General features: G+C 42.5%; 1 protein-coding gene across 1 annotated transcript in view; it reads right to left on the reverse strand.

The window, feature by feature from the left end:
- Nucleotides 1-13,856, reverse strand: part of UGCG (UDP-glucose ceramide glucosyltransferase) — a 34,852-nt gene extending 20,996 nt beyond the window's left edge. Inside the window, exon 1 of the mRNA XM_084898432.1 lies at nt 13,385-13,856. Coding sequence (XP_084754558.1) covers nt 13,385-13,482 — 98 coding nt within the window. The 5' untranslated portion in view covers nt 13,483-13,856. The remainder of the gene's footprint in view (nt 1-13,384) is intronic.
- Nucleotides 13,857-18,375: the final 4,519 nt, after the last annotated feature.

An 18,375-nucleotide genomic window follows, 5' to 3' on the forward strand; every position in this document is an offset into this window, starting at 1 on the left:
GTGGAAACTTTGGAAGGGTTCAAGGAAGAACGATATCGAATGTCAAGACAAGAACTGAAATGTCGCCCTGGCTGCTGGGTGGCTCAGTTAGTTGGAGCCTTGTCCCGTATACCAAAAGGTTCCAGGTTCAATTCCAGGTCAGAGCATATCGAGGTGGCAGGCTCGATCCCCAGTCCAGGAGCGCACGGGAGGCAACCAACTGTCTTTTCACATCGATGTTTCTCCCTTTCCCACCTTCACGTGCTCTTAAATCAATAAAAATATTCTTGATGAGGATTTAAAAAAAAAAAAGTGAACCAAAATGTCTAGGGGACTGTATGCTTGGTGACCTCGGAGCACTGTGGGCAGGAGTAGGTAGGTAAGTGTATGTTAAGAACGTACATGAATGGGAGGTGAGATGTGGTAACAGTGGAATAAACACCGGTTTCTCTAGAAACCTGACAGTGAACACAAGAGCCAAAGACTGACTAGACGGAGAAGGGGCTTCCAGTTTAATTTTTCATTATTTTCAACTTTTAATACTTGAGTATACACAGTAAGGGGAAAGAGCTAGCCAAAGAGTAAAAAGAGAACATACAGAGTGATGACTGACACATTAGGATCCGCAGTGTGAGGCAGGAGTGACGGCAAGCCGACAAGCACGAGGGCAGGATGGCGAAGGTGCAGAAGAGGTGCTGCTGGCCGGGGGTGGCAGAACTAAGGGTAGAGAGGAAGTCCTGCCAGGCAACCCTGTGGGCGTCCCGAGATCCCAGCCCACGAATGTGCAGGAGCACTGACCCACAGGGCTATGTGCTTCCCCTCTGAGCCACTGTGAGCCTTAAGAAGCCATCCATCTGAGGTGGGTTCAAGGTCAGGGGCAGGCTGACCTGAGGCCGGGCAGGACAATGAAGTGATGAATTGTGTGCTCTGGGCCTGATGGAGAATTCAATAAAGCCACAGGGTGGAGGCCACCACACCTCGGATAAACAGCTTAGAGCTGTTGCCCTCAACCTTGAGGCACCAAGGAAATCACTAGGGGAGGCTAAAAAACAAAACATTACGAGGATTCAGATGGAATCTCTAGGGTGGAGACCCAGGCAGCAGTGACCTCTGAGTGACCTAGGAATACTCGATTCCTGATGGAATGGAGAGGTCTGAGGGGGCAACTCTTAGAAAGATCAGCAGGCTTGGGATGGATGGAAAATCAGAAGCCTGTGAAGAAACAAAGCCACGGGTGTGAGAACGAGGAAGAGCAGAGAAGAGGAGGAGGGGCTCACTCCATAGGGATCTAAATGTTGCCAATAACCAGAAACTTAAGATTCAAACATCTGTAGAGATTCCTATACACACTCCCCTATGGATGACTCCGGGTTATTCTCAGGCTACCAGCGGAGGTAGTATATCCTGTAGGCTCCCCACCCAGAGGCAGGCAGCCTGGATTCTGCTCCAGCGCCACAGCTGTGCTGTCCTGGGGCAAGCTACTTCTTTGCCACAAGTCTTTACAGTTGCTGCTGTTTTTTAAGAAGGTGGGTAACACTACCTACCCCCTAAGGTGGTTGTGGGAAATGAGATTCGGCCACAAAGTAAACATTCAATGATAGACATTATTGGTAACTTTAAAAAACTCTAATTTTAAGGACATTTTCCACCAAATGCAACTTCTCTGAATTACGGAAGTTCTGATAAGAGATTTAGAGTTGTTGGACCGTCGATGAGACTTATATAGCAAAATAGAAGAACTAGAAATGTATATATTTAAAGATTTATATAAATTATAATGTTAGGCCATTATATATATATATATATTTTTTAAAGCACCAGTAAAACCAAATCTTGTGTGCTAAGAAAGATTAAAAGGGGGGTGGGGGTACTCGTCAAAAGCCCGAAATCAAGGTAAAAACAAACAACAGTCAAAACATGACTCAGAACACATTTAACAGAGATCAAATTACATGCCATAGTTAGGACAAAATTATATTCAAAGTTCAAATTACACCTAATATTTAGAGATCAACTTAAAGTTCTACAGACATCACCCAAAATGTAAAAACAATGCAAGTACGAGAGTGAGAAACATTAAATACCGTAACTTATTGAGAAGGAAATCCCCTATTTTGTAAAAAACTGCTGTTTGGAATTTTCTGCTGTTTCTTAGATGGCCTCTTATTCTAAAATTGTTTGCTTTCTAGTCTGCTTTAGCCTGTTTGAATAATGATGAAGATAAACTTAGCTGTATGGCCTTGTAGGCCGGAGACTAGATAAGCCCATAATCTCAATGCCAGGCCAGGTGCATTTTTTAATTGGATAGAACTGTGTTGTTTTCAAGGCCAGCAGCGAGATAACCACTGAGTGCACACAGGGCTGGCTCTTTGATAAAAAAGGGAAGTTCTGCTTGTAGCCTTGCTTAGAATTTGAATTCATTTTCTCTAAGCTGATGAATGCAGTAAGTCTCTCCAAATTCTCCTCCTGCGTTGATTGTTCGGGAACTCTGTAACATTATCATCCACTGAAAAAGACCTGCTACTTGCATAGTCCCTTTGGCTGAGCTCTCCCTTTAAACTAGGGGCGGCATTCTCAGCTGGACAGGGGTTTTGCCTAGACCTGGCTCCTCTTAGCTCCTGTCTTCACACTCTGACTTGGAATGTTGGCTTCTGCAGCCACAAGACTCCCCGTTCACGTGGCTCTGCGGGCGGGCGCGGCTGTCACCCCCCGAGCTGAGGCAAAGGTAAGATCCCTGCCACAGGCACAAGGTATAAGGTACAGGGACAAGGTGCAAAGTGCCGTAATTACGAGTTACTCTGTAATCCGGACAATACCACCTTCTCGACTGGGGATGCTCTGGAGGCTTCCAGAAAGGTTCTCTCCTGCCATGGAGTCACCACACCCACCTCGCACAGGCTCCAGAGCAAAGACTGCCAGCCAGGCCCCACCCACACCCCGGAAAAGGATTCTACTCCGTGGCAGCAGGTGCCAGGCGTCGGAACCAGCCAAACGTACTTTGGAATTTTAATCACAACCTTAGCTCTGTTGAAACAGGATCTGCCTCGCATGCACGTACGTCCCTTTTGGTTTTCAGAAATTGGCTTTGTGACGCTCTCAGGAACACATCGGGTCTATACAGAATGGATCTCCAGTATGGCTAGCCAACTGTTTCGGTCTGTTTTCTTTTTAGAGGCTAAAATGATCCTGAAATGTAATTGAGCAATTTTCAGGAGACAGGAAGCACAGTAAAATGTCAGCGTGTGTGTGTCATTTTCCAGAGGAATTATTTCTAAATTGCATTTAAAATCAGGAGCTGGAATCACTGTCAAATTAAAAAAAAAAAAAAATCCCATTCATGTAATGAAGGCACCTCATTTCCAGGATTGGGTGGATGGGGGGTTGGGGGGGGGGGGGTGTGCTCACAGCAGCACATGGCTGCAGGGCTGTGTGTCCCTGCCAGCAGCGGGCACAGCTGTGCAGGTACCATTCTGCTCAGGGTGCTTCTGAGACATAACTTAAACCCACAAGGTCATCGGGGATGAATCACAGACGAAAGAGAGAGGCCTTGGGGGTGCTGCTTTGCATTGTGCCCGAGAAGGTTATTATCTGTCCACGGAACACTTCAAAGAAGTATATCCGGGGCGGGTTCTGCTGGACTTCAAGGCTTTAGCTTGATGAATCCTAATAGCCTCTCTGCCACGTATGAACTGATGGGATGGTCTCCGTATCCTGGCTGATTTCATCTCCTAACATCTCAGTCTCTAAAACAGTTCCTGTCTTTTTCATCCTTTGCGCTTCTTGCGTTATGCTTCTGCTCTTTTCACACACCTCCCCACTCACTCACACAGCAGTGCGGACCACTGGTAAGTGCTGTTTTGCAGTTTTGTGCTCTAATGGGTTTTGGGCGGGAGGGAAGCCCTTTAGAGAGATGGTGTCCGGCCGGAGGCAGCAGCCTGGGCAGCAATCTCCGCACAGGGAAGCTTCCACCTCCCTCAGGAGGCACAGGCGCGCCCCAGGCTTCTAAGAATATGGATCCCCTGAGGGCAAGGTCCACCTGGCTTCACAGCCCCGGATTGTGCTGTTTTTACAGTTCTGCTGGGTTCACTGGAGCCAATTTCTCTGACTCTGGGAATTTACCTCCGCGGCATGCAACCAAGCTTGTTCGCACTTCATGTAGAATTAGGCTGACTGCTCTATCAGCAGGTCCCCGGCGGCGCGGTCCCTGCCACCTGCTTCCAAGGCGAAGGGCCGCTGTTGTTGTTACTCGTGATCGTGCCCCGGAGGCTGTGACCGCTGATCATTGGTGACGTGTCGTGACTGATGTCACCTCCGCACAGCGCTTTTCTTGTCAAAAATGCTCCTGCAGCCGGAGGGGGCTCTGTCAGCAACACAAGAGTCCCTGAATTCTGCACACACGGCTCCCCAGCGAACACAAGAGTGACTTAAATTGACCAGAAAACACAAACTATTTCTACTGGATGACATATATATATACTGCAGAATACAGGAGGGTCCCTCACCATGGAAAACAAATAGGTAAAAATTCTTTAATAACTGCCTCCCCCCCAAAAAAAATCCACCCCCAACTCACTATCCCTCTAGTGACAACAGGTAGCCCAGTGCGGTGGTCGCTCTGTTGACTAAGGAGTTTGCAGACCACGGCCCTGGTGGATGGAAAATAGAGCATGGTATTTGGCTAACAGCGACTAATGAGAAAGGCACTCGTCCCAGCAGGTGGTGCCCCAAAACACAGAAGACCCTCAAACATACCATAAACTCAAAATCCCCTCTTTTCAAACCAAGAGGAAACTAATGGGACTGGCCCGATCCTCTTCTATACAATCCCCAAAGCTACCCTTTTAAAGCTTAACGTAATGTCTAAATTAAACTATTTTGTGTCTACAGTAAATTTCTGTGGGTGGAGGAAAAAGTGGGGGACACTCGTTATGATCTGCATGTCAACCAGCTCAGGATAGCACGGGGCTCCACAGTCCCCAAAGGACAGATCTAAGCGTAAAGATTATTGATAGCAAGACAGCCATTCCCTTTGGAAAAGCTTCGGGGGGGGGAGAAGATTCGGGTTTTTAGGTAAACTAGTTATTGATAGAGCCCTGTTTTTATTTGCTTGGCAATTAACTAGAAATAGATAAAGATTTCCTTTGGTCCAATAAAGTCCATTCAAGTTCATGGCCACTGAAAGCATCCCAAATTCTGACCATCCACCTCAAATCACAGTGGCCAAATGACAGCGAGTTTATGAATGAGCAAAATATCCACACTGTCTACTAGAAAACAATTCAAAGGTTATTTATTCAATAAGTAATAATGAGTGCCTGGTTGACACTGGAGATACAGCAGTAAATAAGACACTATCCTTACCCTCAAACACTTAACAATCCAGTTGGGAAAAGAGACAACTGAACATTTACAACTTAGATGGGTCCATTCCAGATGCTATGGAAGGACGTAAGAGGGGCGCCCAATCCAGTAAGGAAGTCAAGTCTAAGATTGCTTGAATGAGTAGGCGTTAAACAAAAAGGGAGGGGGCCGGGGTGTGGCGCACGGAAAGGAAAGGAAAGGAAGGAAAAAGAATTCTAGAGAAAATATACTGCATAGTTAGGGGAATGCCAGGAATTCAATGTTGCTGAAGATGCAAATACAGGGAGGTGGCTCAGATCCTGAAGAACTAACTATACATGTCTTACTGGGATTGAATTTTAACCTAAAGGCTGTGGGGAGCCGTGGTAAGAGATTTTATGCACATGCTCTAAGATTAGTGCTCCGGTAGGATAAAGCTAAATAAGAAAAATAAAGTAAAAAGGAAACAAGGCTGTAGGTAGAGACACCAGTGAGCAGAGATGGTTTTAAATAACCTAGGGCAGAGATAACGTGTACTGAACCAATGTAGGAAAGAATGTAGGGAGATGGAGGGATGATGAATCCACAGTACCATTATTGGATATTCACACTGAATTACAGTTTTCATTTTGCTTATGTAAAGCAGTCACAATCTAGTCCAATTTGGTATCTTCCCAGGCTCAAGTTAAAGGAGGTCAATTTCCTCATTCATTCACCAAAAAGTGGTCCTGGTAGCAGTGATTTACCAGGAATTTTTAAAATGAGCAATACTTGACTATTTAAGTCAGGGGCACTGATCTCTTCCCTTAGATGGTCAATTTAAAAAAATGACAGCCCAACCGGTGTGACTCAGTGGCTGAGCATTGACCTATGAACCAGTCAGGGCAGGTGCCAGGGCTGCGGGCTCCATCCCCATTTTGGGGGGGAGAGGGAGCGTGCAGGAGGCAGCCGATTAGTGATTCTTTCATTAATGTTTCATCTCTCCCTCCCTCTCTGAAATCAATTAAAAATATGTATTTTAAAAGCTATGCAGCAGGTAGCATAAAAGCTTCAATACTAGAAATGTTAGCAAAGGCAGAATTAATTTGAAAAAACTCTCCAGGAAAAGGACCTCTGGTTTACTAGAGGGTAGTTAATATTTAAGGGTCTAAGATGTAGTTCCACACAGGCCCGCCACCTCCAGTCAACTAATAGAAAAGATAGCGCCTAACATTAGGACATTATGTACAGAGGGGGGAAATGATTGTCTGAGGAAGGGGAGGGGTGGGGAAGAGGGAGAGGAGAAAAAGTAGATGGAGGAGAAAAAAGGCAAGGTATCTTATTTAGATCCTCTTCTAATCAAGCAATATGCCCCCTTAATAGCCAAAAAAGGAAGAAAACCACTGTTTCCAAGCTTTTATATTATTTCACCACCGCCCCCAAGCTATCGAACCACATTAGCTCTCGATATGGGGAAAAAACTCATAAAGATCACTTAACTAACTCTGCCTACTGGAGCTATAATGATTGTTATTGCTAGGAAATAAGAAATCTTGGGAATAAGAGCCTTGAATTTCAAAGGCTCTGATCTGAATATTACTATCTTAAACATTCTAGCAAGAAATCCCACAAAGGGAGATTTCTAAAACGTTATGAAATGACTAAGCACCATTTAATATTAACATTGGGAAGGAGCAAAGCAGTAGGTAAAAAATATCAGTGAATAGATATAGTTTCAAAATATTAAAAATCATTTTCTAGTTTCTAAATTATCTCATTATTTTAATTGCAGGCATATAGAAACTCCAAAGACATCTGTGAAATCTGAACAAATAATTTCATTGAATAAGAGCTGTACATTGTATTAACACATTCAGCCTCATTTTTCAATATAGACCAATACTTAGTTAGCTCTTTATCTCATTTTAAGAAGATACACTATAATAGAGCATCAAATCTAAATTAACCAGATACCATTACACACTGCATTTACCCTTTAAAAATAACCAACTGGTTATTTTGTTTTTTTCTCAGCAACTTTACTACAGTATTTGTATTAAACACTTTTTAACAATCAGGAATCTACATATTATGCATCTTGATCTGAAAACCTGATAAGGAGCTATATAAATTTTTAAAAATAGGCTCAATTTCCACCAGGTGCAAACACAAGGTTTTATAGGAGAGTATTGATAAGTGCTTATTTCAATTTATTTATACTTTAAGTAATTTCAAAAGAATTTGAGAGGACATAGAACATGTATGTAGGAAAACATTTTAAAATAAAATGCAGAATGGTTAGCACCATATTTTAAGCAAAATTGCCATAAAATATTAAATATAATATTTCAAAACTGTAGAACTTTGACAAAATATTGAGATATCAAATTTGCAATTTTATTAAAATACACTAGAAAGAAGGAGAGGGGGGGAAAAACCTTAGTTCTCCGCTGAAACACAACTCAAATTAAGCTGAGCAGTATCTTTACTTCAGTAAGAAAGGAATAAAATCAAACAAATAATTTGAGAGGTACGAACAGAATAAACTTATCAAAAATAAAAATGTTAAGATTTAATTTCTACATAAGTTAAGCTTTTGATTATTTGCTTTATATTCAGTTGCCCATTTCAGAAAGATGTGCACAAGATTCCTTCAATTAGCTAGTCATTATAATGTTAAAAATGAATTGCACTTTCTTTATTCTATTTTCACATAATTTTTCAGGATCTTGTTACTGTCAATAAAAAAAAAAAAAAAGTAACTTTGTGGGGTATTAGAAAATAAATACAAAGACTCTCTACAGTATCTCAACCAAAGTAAATGTTTGCAGTATTCTCAAAAGCTAGAAGTATTTTAAGAAAACTTTACTGGTTATCATTAAGCATAAAATAAATAACTTAAGACAATCTGGAGCTGTCTCAAGTCTAAACATTCCAGATATTAGGTTATTATCTGGGGATATTAGGTTATATCAGTAGTGTTATCTTCAATTAAAGAAATGCGGCTGTATTGTTATGTGTCCATAAAATAGAGGGAAGGGGATATATACCATGGTGCTATGCTGAAAGAACTCAATTTATCCAAACTGAGCTGTAAATTTAACAATTTCAATTAAAAAAACAAGATTACTTAGTGTGAATAGAAAGGTTCTAAAATTCATTTTTAAGTAAAAAGTCAAAAAAGTTTGCAAAAGTGTAAGATAGAGCTTGTCTTCATTAATTAAAACAGTGGATACTGGAACAAGAATGGATCAACGAAACAGCCTTGGGAGCATTGGAATATACCCAATTATACAGAGGAATTTAGTCTATAATAAATATAATATTTCAAAACTGTAGAATAATCAAATAATCATTCAATAAATTATGCTGGAAAAAGTGGCTAAATACAATATTTAGGTGACCCTAAAATTACAGCTTTAGATCTGTTAACAAAATAAAATATTGAGCCAAAACCGGTTTAGCTCAGTGGATAGAGCGTCGGTTTGCAGACTGAAAGGTCCCAGGTTCGATTCTGGTCAAGGGCATGTACAATACCTTGGTTGCGGCACATCCCCGGTAGGGAGTATGCAGGAGGCACCTGATCGATGTCTCTCTCTCATTGATGTTTCTAGCTCTCTATTCCTCTCCCTTCCTCTCTGTAAAAATTCAATAAAATGTATTTTAAAAAATAAAAATAAAAATAAATAAAATATTGAGTACATTAAAGGGTGAAATATTAAAAACAAAAAAAAACAAAAACACACACACCTGAGAAAACTCAAATACATACACACACACACACACACACACACACACTATTTAAAAGCCTGTCTCTCTCCAACCGTCTGATTGGTAGCTATAACACACACTGACCACCAGGGGGCAGAAGCTCCATAATGCACCTGATTTAAAAAGAAACAGCACCATGGATCCGGTGCCCACAAACCAACACTCAGCTTCCCCGAAAGTGGACACAGGCCCCGCCAACACCCCAGAGCGACAGCCTACCAAATCACAGCCAATGTGCCAAGAATCTATGGTACAAAATGCAGCCCATAGCCCAGCCTGGAAACACCATCGCTGTGGGTGCTGGGTAATAGCAACGCCTGGCTTCCTCTCCCTAGCGAGTAGCCTTCTCGGAGTTTCTTCAGCCCAGGAACACAATTTGCTTTATAGCCAGGTGCAAACATTTTACACTTTAGCCAACTGTCAGTGAAGCATTTTCACGTGCCTCATCTCATTTGATCCTCACAGAAGTCCTGGAGTAAGGAGATAGGAGACTTGGTAGAACCCTATTTTCTTTTCATTAGCCGGAAAATGGGAGATTTAGAAAGCTTAGAAACTTGACCTGACTGAAAAGAAGAAATTGAAAATAACTTCAGGTTTTCTCACTGCACAGAATATAGTCAAACACTGCTGCAGTTAAATATTTTACCCTTTGGTCTCCCTGCATGATCTACAATAATAATCTGCTTCATATTGATATTTACTGTGTTGATAATGACCTGAAAGAGAAAGTTGGGGTGCTTCACTGGGTTGGAAAAAAATTACTTATCAGAAGGCAGGTCTAATTAAGCAAGTCTATCTATATATATATAAAGCTCTTACTGGTACCAATAACACACATGTATTTCCATCTGCCATTGTTGATCATGAATTTGGTGGACACTTCTATCTATTATAGAGAAAGGGCGAATAGCAATATTAAAGTATTTCTTCTAATTAATTTCCTTTCAATGTGCATGATCCCATGCGCCAGGACACTAATACTATAATAATGGGGGGGGGGGCGGTGTGTGGAAGTGGGGAGGAATATAGAAGATATAAAAATGACACCAGAGTCAGAAAACATTAGAAGACTTGACTATGTAAAAAACACAGGCACACACACTTTTCTCCCTCCAGGTTAAATACGTATACAGAACTGAAAGAAAGAAAAATAAAAATAAAAAACCCGCAAAAAAATACACCACCAAAAAAACCCTGGGGAAAAACTGTAACAGAAAGAAACAATATTCATTAAAAAAAAAAAAAAAAGTCAATTCAGGAATAGCACAGGCAAAGGATTATGAGCATGTAATTTACAACTACAATGTAACTAACATAAATATATGGAAAATGATCAATGGAATTAATCATTAAAGCCATGGGGAAAAAACAACACAGAAAACAATAAAAAAGCCTGGTATTTAGTAAGGGGAACTGGGGACCATCAGTCAGTGTTACCAGGTCTATGAATAGATACAACTTTCCTGTACAGTAACTAATTGCCAATCTTTTTCCTCTCATGGCACACATAAACCTATTACTAAAATTTGCCAAAGCCAGTTTGGCTCAGTGGATAGAGCATCAACCTGCGGACTGAAAGGTCCCGGGTTCGATTCCGGTCAAGGGCATGTACCTTGGTTGCAGGCACATCCTCAGTAGGGGGTATGCAGGAGGCAGCTGATCGATGTCTCTCTCTCATCAATGTTTCTAACTCTCTATCCCTCTCTCTTCCTCTCTGTAAAAAATCAATAAAATATATATTAAAATTCTGTGGCATACCAATATGTGTATATTTGCCATTCAGACCCAAAAGAAAAGGTATAATTTTGATTCATTCACATTGGATGGCTATTGGTGTGTTGGCTGTAGTCATTTTTTTCACTTGACAAATCTAAGGGACTAGAGGTCAGTGCCCCTGACGAAATAGTCAGGTATTGCATGTTTTAAAAATTCTTGCAACACACTGGTTGAAAATCGCTGCTGTAGAGTAATTATGTATGGCTGCTATAGAGCAACATGTATCCAATATGTATCACATATGCACCCTTACAACCCAGTAATACATCTTTCAGAAATGTAAACTAAGCAGGCCATCTCTCAAACATGTAGGCGCCTGAATGCATCAGTGTTGTTTGTAACCTTGGTAAATGAAACAACCTAAATGCCCACCAATAACAAATACATATTAGCCATCATAATGAAAATGCCATGCATCTATTTTAAATGATGCAGAGATCATACATTTATTAATATGCAAAAAATATTCATGACATTTTTACATGGAAGCTCCATGTGAACAGCTGGATGTCTTGTCCCTCAATTTTATTTCCAGCACCTAGAACAGTGCCTTGTACAAAAGAGCTTACCCCAAAGCATTTATTAAATAGTTGGATTCTATTACTATTTTGTACATATTTTTTATTGATTTCAGAGAGGGAGAGGGAGAGATGGAAACATCAATGATGAGACAGAATCACTGATTGGCTGCCTCCGGCATGGCCAGGATGGAGCTGGCCACCTGGGCATGTGCCCTGACTGGGAATGGAACCTCAACCTCCTGGTTCAGAGGTGCATGCTCAACTGCTGAGCCTTGCCAGTCAGGTTAAATAGTTTAATTTTAAAAGCAGGTTACAGAATAATAATCATAACAAAGTCCCTTTCTCTCTCCTTCCCTCCCTCTCTTCTCTTCCTCCCTGTCCCCAGCAGAAACATACTTGGAAGGATAATCACAAAAGATTGACAAAGTAATGGAATTTTGATTGTGTGTCTAACTTTTTTCTCTATTCCTCTCTGTATTGTCTAAATTCCTTATATAGGCCCTAGCCGGTTTGGCTCAGTGGATAGAGCATCAGCCTGCAGACTGAAGGGTCCTGGGTTCCATTCCGGTCAAGGGCACATGCCCAGATTGCAGGCTCAATCCCAGTAGGGGGGCGTGGAGGAAGAAGCCAATCAATGAGTCTCTCTCATCACTAATGTTTCTATCTCTTTCTTCCTTCCTCTCTGAAATAAATAAAAACATATTTTAAAAAATAAATTCCTTTATAGAAAGCGTTTTTATTTTTATGACTGAAAAAAGAAAAAATTGTTCTTAAAGAACTCATATATAATGAACTCCAGAATGTGGTTAGTGACTACAGCTAACAAACTCCATACACGAAGATCAACAACATCCAAACGGCATGTTTTCTCTCAACTTCAAAGAAATATCAATGTGTCTTGTACAATGAAGCATCTTTCTCCAAGAGCAGGAAATGCCACACTATATTAATAAAATGCAGTATTTCCAAAAGAAAAAACCCTACTTTTTCTGTAGTAAAAAGAAACAAAAATTAATTTCTTAATGTCCTTCCTGTCTTTTTTATATACCCTATTCTAGTTGGTGGTAAAGATAACCATGTACAATCTTCTTTTTTCCAGCTAAGAAAAACAGTGAATCCATAACCAGAATATGGCCTATGCAATTCTTTGTGAAGGTTGATTTCCATTTGAAAACATGTAAACAATTGAAATATCAAAACTAGCCACATACCCCTGTTTATTTTATTCACAGACTTGATCGCTATTGGAAATAACCTTATTATTTAGATGCTGTTATGTCCCTTATGGATGTAAGCTCTATGAGGACAGGAATTCTGCCCTGATCATCCCTGTGACCTCAGTGAACAGCATCTAGGCCTCAAGAAGTATATGTTAAATTAATAATGAAAAGGTGTGTGTGGGTGTGTGTGTGTAGGGGACGCAAATCTGAAGACAGTAAATAAGAAATTAGAATGAAAGGAAAGAAAACCATACTGAACTGTGTAAGCTGACATGATTCAAGGGTACACGGCCACCTCGGAGGCGGACAGGCGCTGGGCACCTATCTGAGGGCATGGAGCTCGTCTAGGAGGAAAACCCACAGGGAGACTTCCAGGTGGTGTGTGCACCTCCCAGAAGACAGAAACGATCGCCCCCATAATAGCAATGTGTCCCAGGTCCAGGGGGGCTGGGGGGAAGAAAGACACCATACATCTTGGCCCAGATGAAAAAATCACACGAATCCCCAACACAGTCAAACCAAGCGAGCACCCTTCCGCCGCACGTCAGAGCGCAGTCTCCTTCCCCCTGGCTGTGCAGTCGCCTGCAGCCCAGCAATCCCCTCCCTCACCACTTCTCCCTCCCAGGGACCCCCACCCTGCGGGTCCAAGGAGGGAAAGCATGGGGGACGCATTGAGCATGAGCTCTCTGCACCCCCCACCCCAAGCCCAGTCCCCTCCAGAGCGCCATCCCTCCCTCCCTCCTCTGTCCCCAGGCCCCGCAGCCGCCCCAGGGGCTCCCGCAGCCGCCCCTCACTCACGTGTAGATGATGGACATGAAATGCATCAGCCACAGCACCGAGAAGAGGGCGAAGCCGAATAAGGCCGTTCCCTCCAGGGCCAGGTCCAGCAGCGCCATCCCCCGGCCCGGCCCGGCCTGCTCCGGCCGTCGCCGCGGACAGCGCTCCCGCCGGAGGAGGACAGGGTAGGCGCCCGAGGCGGGGGCGCAGGAGGGAGAAGAGGGGGGAGAGGAAGGGGCGGAGTGGGGTGGGGACGGAAGGGGCGGGCAGGGCCTACGCGCCCCCGCCCGCGCGCGCTCCCCCGCGCGCTGTCCCGGGCGCGCTCGCGGCTGCGGGCCCCGCTGCGGCCGGGCCGGGCGGGCGGCGTGGCCGTGGCTCCGCTCCGATCGCCTCCCTGCGCCCCGCGGCCGCCCTGCGCGCCGGTGCCCCCGCCGCCGCCTCCCCGCCGCCCCGCCGCCGGGCTCCCTGCGCGCCGATCCTGCCCTGCTCCTCCGCCGCGGCTCCGGGATCTAATCGAAACCGGCGGCTGGCACCCCGACTCCCCGGCGATCCCCGCCCCGCCGGCCCCCGCCTCCGAGGGGCGGCGCGCCCCGCCCTCCGCGCCCCGCCCGCCGCCTGCGTCACCGCGGCGAGCACCGCCCGGAGGCTGCTGCGGAGGCCGCCGGGCTTCCCCCTGGCGCCCGGCCCCGCCGCCGCCGCCGCCCGCCTCCCCGCGCCCGGCCGGCCCGCGTTGCAGCCCTGGGCACCCCTCCCTCGGCGGCGGAGCGTGGCTCTGTGTGCCCCTCGGAGGCCGTTTTCCCTCGGCCCGGCTGCGGGGTTGCAGAACAAGAATCGCCTGCACTGGGCTCCAAGCAGCCGCCGACGGTCTTGCAACCCGGTTTCCAACGCCGCGTCCGCTGCCTCTCCGCGGGCATCCCCCCTCCGCGCGGCGCAGGCCCTCCTGCAGGCCGCGTCCTGGGCGCAGGGTAACCCACCGCCTCCCCCCTCACTGCTTTCAATGCTGTGGATGGAGCCTCGGAGCATAACGGACCCGAGTCCCAGTAATCTGCGTGTGCCTCGCAGGTCTCTAAGCATCTTAGAGATGTGATAGGAGAGAAACTCTCCACCACGATGTAAAGAACCCATTCTTAGTGAATTCCCTCAGAGTCACTGTTTGGGTGGCCCTGTGTGGCTAATGAGCGCTTGAAATGGGGCTAGTACCGAACTGGGACGTGTGGTGGGTGTGAACCACACACTGGAGGTCTGAGACCACCCCACTAGTAAATTTCAAATGGATTACATGTGGAAACTAATGTATTTGATATGTTGGGTTAAGTCAAGTAAGTTATTAATTTCGCTGTTCTTGTTTTACTTTTTAAATGGGGTCTGCTAGTAGAAAAATTTAAATTACACAGGAGGGTAGTACAGCTCTTGAAACAACAACAAGAAAGGGCAATCTGGATAATAAGGTAACAGTGTTTATCTTCACTTAAAATCAGTCCAAGGAGATGTTTTAATCTAGTATTAAGTGTTTCTGTTTGTTTCTTTAGCCCAGATGAATTTATATTGTTTCTTGATTGTTTCACGTTTAGACAGTGTTTATTATTTCAAGTGATTTCCTTTTAAATAAGCCATTACCCCCTTGAGAGATTTCCGAATTGAATTCAGTTTTGAAAAGAGTTTATTTTATCAGTGCAGTTTATAGTAGTTAATATTGATTAAATAGCTACCTCAGTCTCCGGTCAAATGATAAACCACATCAGGAAAGAGTTTAAATTAAGGTCCCTATAGAGAACCAGTCCTGGATTCTCTGTACCGTTTGTTTTATCGGCTCTGACATCAGTGAGAAAGAATAGAGCTTAGAAACCAAACTCCCATTGTTGATTGTTATTGGTTGGTCAGTTAATGTTATAGCAGGGGAGTGTATTAGAATAGAAATAATACTACAAATGGAAATTTTAAAACCTCACTGTTGCAGCTAACCACTCCTAAGACATATTTAAAAAAAAAAAAAAAAGCATTTAACCCGTTTTAACATTTCTAAAATGGAAATGCATCTCACAATCAATGACGTCTTGCAGTTAGTGGGTGTGTTTTCTTAATCACATGTAAAATCTCATACAGTGCATCTTACAATAAATTCCCTCATAGATTTGATTGAACTACATCAATTGGTCTATTTATGCATTTTGCTGTATTCTTCGTTTCTCCAAAACGTTTTTTGGGAACCTTCTAACAAAGGATTTAATGCAGTATGATCAATTCCATGGAAAATGAAGCCGAAGAATGGTGAAGAAGCAGATATTCTTAAGGGTTAACAGACTTGGTGTAGTTGAGCATACTCGGCAAATTAAAGATCAGCTATGTTGTAGTTGGGCCTAGTTAAACTTGGTCTGTCTGAAACTAGTTGCTAATTTTAAAGCAGCAGCTTTAGAAAAATTAACCTGAATTTTCTAAAGATACAGTAACAGTGTACATGTTTTCCAGCAGTCCACTCCTCTCACCTTTGGTAGTTAACATTGTTTCGGTTGTTTGTTTTTCTTTCTTTCTTTTTTTCTTTTTTTTTTTTTTTTTTTTTTTTTTTTAGAAAACTATTATAATTCCAAGTTCAAGGCTTCTGACTTTTTCCAATGGCAATCCAATATATTAGAATTCATACAGCTAAAGACCGATGTTTTTAGAGGCGAACAAAATCCAAATTTGACTGCCATTGAATGGCCCTAGATATTTTAGTTTATAAAATCTAAACAAGGAAAGAACCCAAAATGTCTGGTTCAAATCAAGTAATTGAAACACATTTTTTTTTTTTTTACTTGAACCAAACTCAAACTCAAATGATTTAATTATAGCTGATTCCAAACTGAAGCTGAAATGAAACATTAGAACATGGTTCTAATCCCATGTTCCAGAAAAGAGCAGCAGAAGGCTCTTGAGAACACAGGTCCATAATTTACTTCAGAGAAACAAAGCAATTAAGCTTTGGGAAATGGATATTCTTAGTTACATTTTATCCAGAATGCCTAAAGTGTATTATAAAAGTTCCTGTTACTTTTTAAAAAAGATATAACATTTTTAATAATCATGATTCTTGATTTGGGTTGTATCTAAGAATGTATCACCTTTGGTGAGATTTCTAGATAAATCAAGTTTAAATGTGACTCTGAGAAGCTATGCACAGAAAAAAAGACTGAAAGAAATTACACCAAACAAATATGAGTGTTTGTCTTTGAGGAATAAAATGTTGATTTTTAAAAATTTGTCTATTATACATTGTTGACTTTCTAAAAGGAGCATCATTGTTTTTATGATGAAAAATGACCATTTTTCTATTTTATAAAAAAAGTTAATACATGATGAAAACCATATAGAAATTTTGTATACTTTTTTTTTAAGTGGTGCCCTGGTCAGTGTGGCTCTGTCGGTTACAGCATCATCCCTTACACCAAAAGGCCATGGGTACAATTCCTGGTCAGTCCCAGGTTGCAGGTTCAGGAGGCAACCAATTGATGTTTCTCTCTTCCCCCTACTCCCCCACCCCCCCAGCCCCACCCCTGTCCCCGTTTCCTCTCCTTTTCTCTCTCTCAAATCAATAAAAACATTTGTTTAAAAAAGTGTGTACATTGCCCTAGCCGGTTGGCTCAGTGGATAAAGAGTCTGCCTGCAGACCTAAGGGCTCAATTCCAGTCAAGGGCATGTACCTAGGTTGCAGGCTCCTTCCTGGTCAGGGCACATGCAAGAGGCAACCAATCAAAGTGTTTCTCTCACATTGATATTTCTGTCTTTCCCTCTCTCTTCCTCTCTCTAAAAACCAATGGGATAATATCCTCCAGCGATGATTTAAAAAAAAAAAAAGGAGCATACCTCAAAACCCATAGAACATACAGCACCCGGAGTGAACCCAAATGTAAACTATGACCTGTGGGTGATGCTGATGTCAGAGTAAGTTCATCAACTGTAACAAATGTACCACTCTGGTACAGAATGTTGATGGTGATAGTGGGGGCGGCTGTGCATGTGTGTGCCAGGGAGTATCTGTACTTTCTGCTCGATTTTACTGTGAACCTACAACTGCTCTGGAAAGTTATTAAAAAATTGCTGAGTGCTCTGCTAAAAGAAAATGATTGGAAATGCTATGTGTCTAAATACTCGTGAGATAAACTAGTTTGTCATTAGCTCCTAGGGCTTTGCACCTTCTAGGCCGGTGATTTTCAACCTTTATTATGTCATGGCACACATAAACTAATTACCAAAATTCAGAAGCCCAGCAGAAAATATATTTTTGGCCGATCTGACAAAAAAAAAAAAAATAGATATAATTTTGATTCTTTCACACCGGACAGATATTGTATTGGCTCTTGTCATTTTTTCATTTGACAATCTAAGGGAAAAAGAGGTCAGTGCCCCTGACTAAATAGGCAGGTGTTACATGTTTTAAAAATTCTTGTGGCACACCAGTGTGCCTGCCGAGGCATAGCAGTTCAAAATTGCTGTTCTAGGCACTCAGATTATTTGTTAAACGAGTGAATAAATTATCTATATTGAGGAAAGTCACTGGGAAAATTGCTCACCTTTCTCCTTCTTTTGCAAATACTTTAAAATTTCCTTGTTGAAAACACCCGCTCTTTTGTGTTACAAAATTAGATCACAGAGTCAGTGTGAAAGTAACTACATATTAGTTCACTTAATTCACAGCCTGAAGACCTGCTGCAAAGCCCACGCTCTACTGGACAGTCAATAATAGCGTGTTTTTATGTCAAAATTGGACAGTTTCCATGTTTGTCATTATTACAAAGAATCTTTCATATATAAACATTTTAAAGATCACTATTCAGTTCCTGTGGGTAATGTGTTGTTATTTTTAAAAGGCAGGCATCCTGTAGATTGTCAGCCCTATAAAAACTTTTTAAAAAACGAATTGTTGTTTGTTTTTGTTAAAGGAGATCCTCAAGGAATTGGGTGAATTTGAAATTTCAAAAACAAAGTTAGAATTTATCTGAAATTTGTAGTGCTAATGCCAAAAGAAGCTATTTGAT

The sequence above is a fragment of the Pipistrellus hanaki genome, assembly GCF_964339955.1.
Source record: "Pipistrellus hanaki genome assembly, chromosome: 11".
Classification (NCBI taxonomy): domain Eukaryota; kingdom Metazoa; phylum Chordata; class Mammalia; order Chiroptera; family Vespertilionidae; genus Pipistrellus; species Pipistrellus hanaki.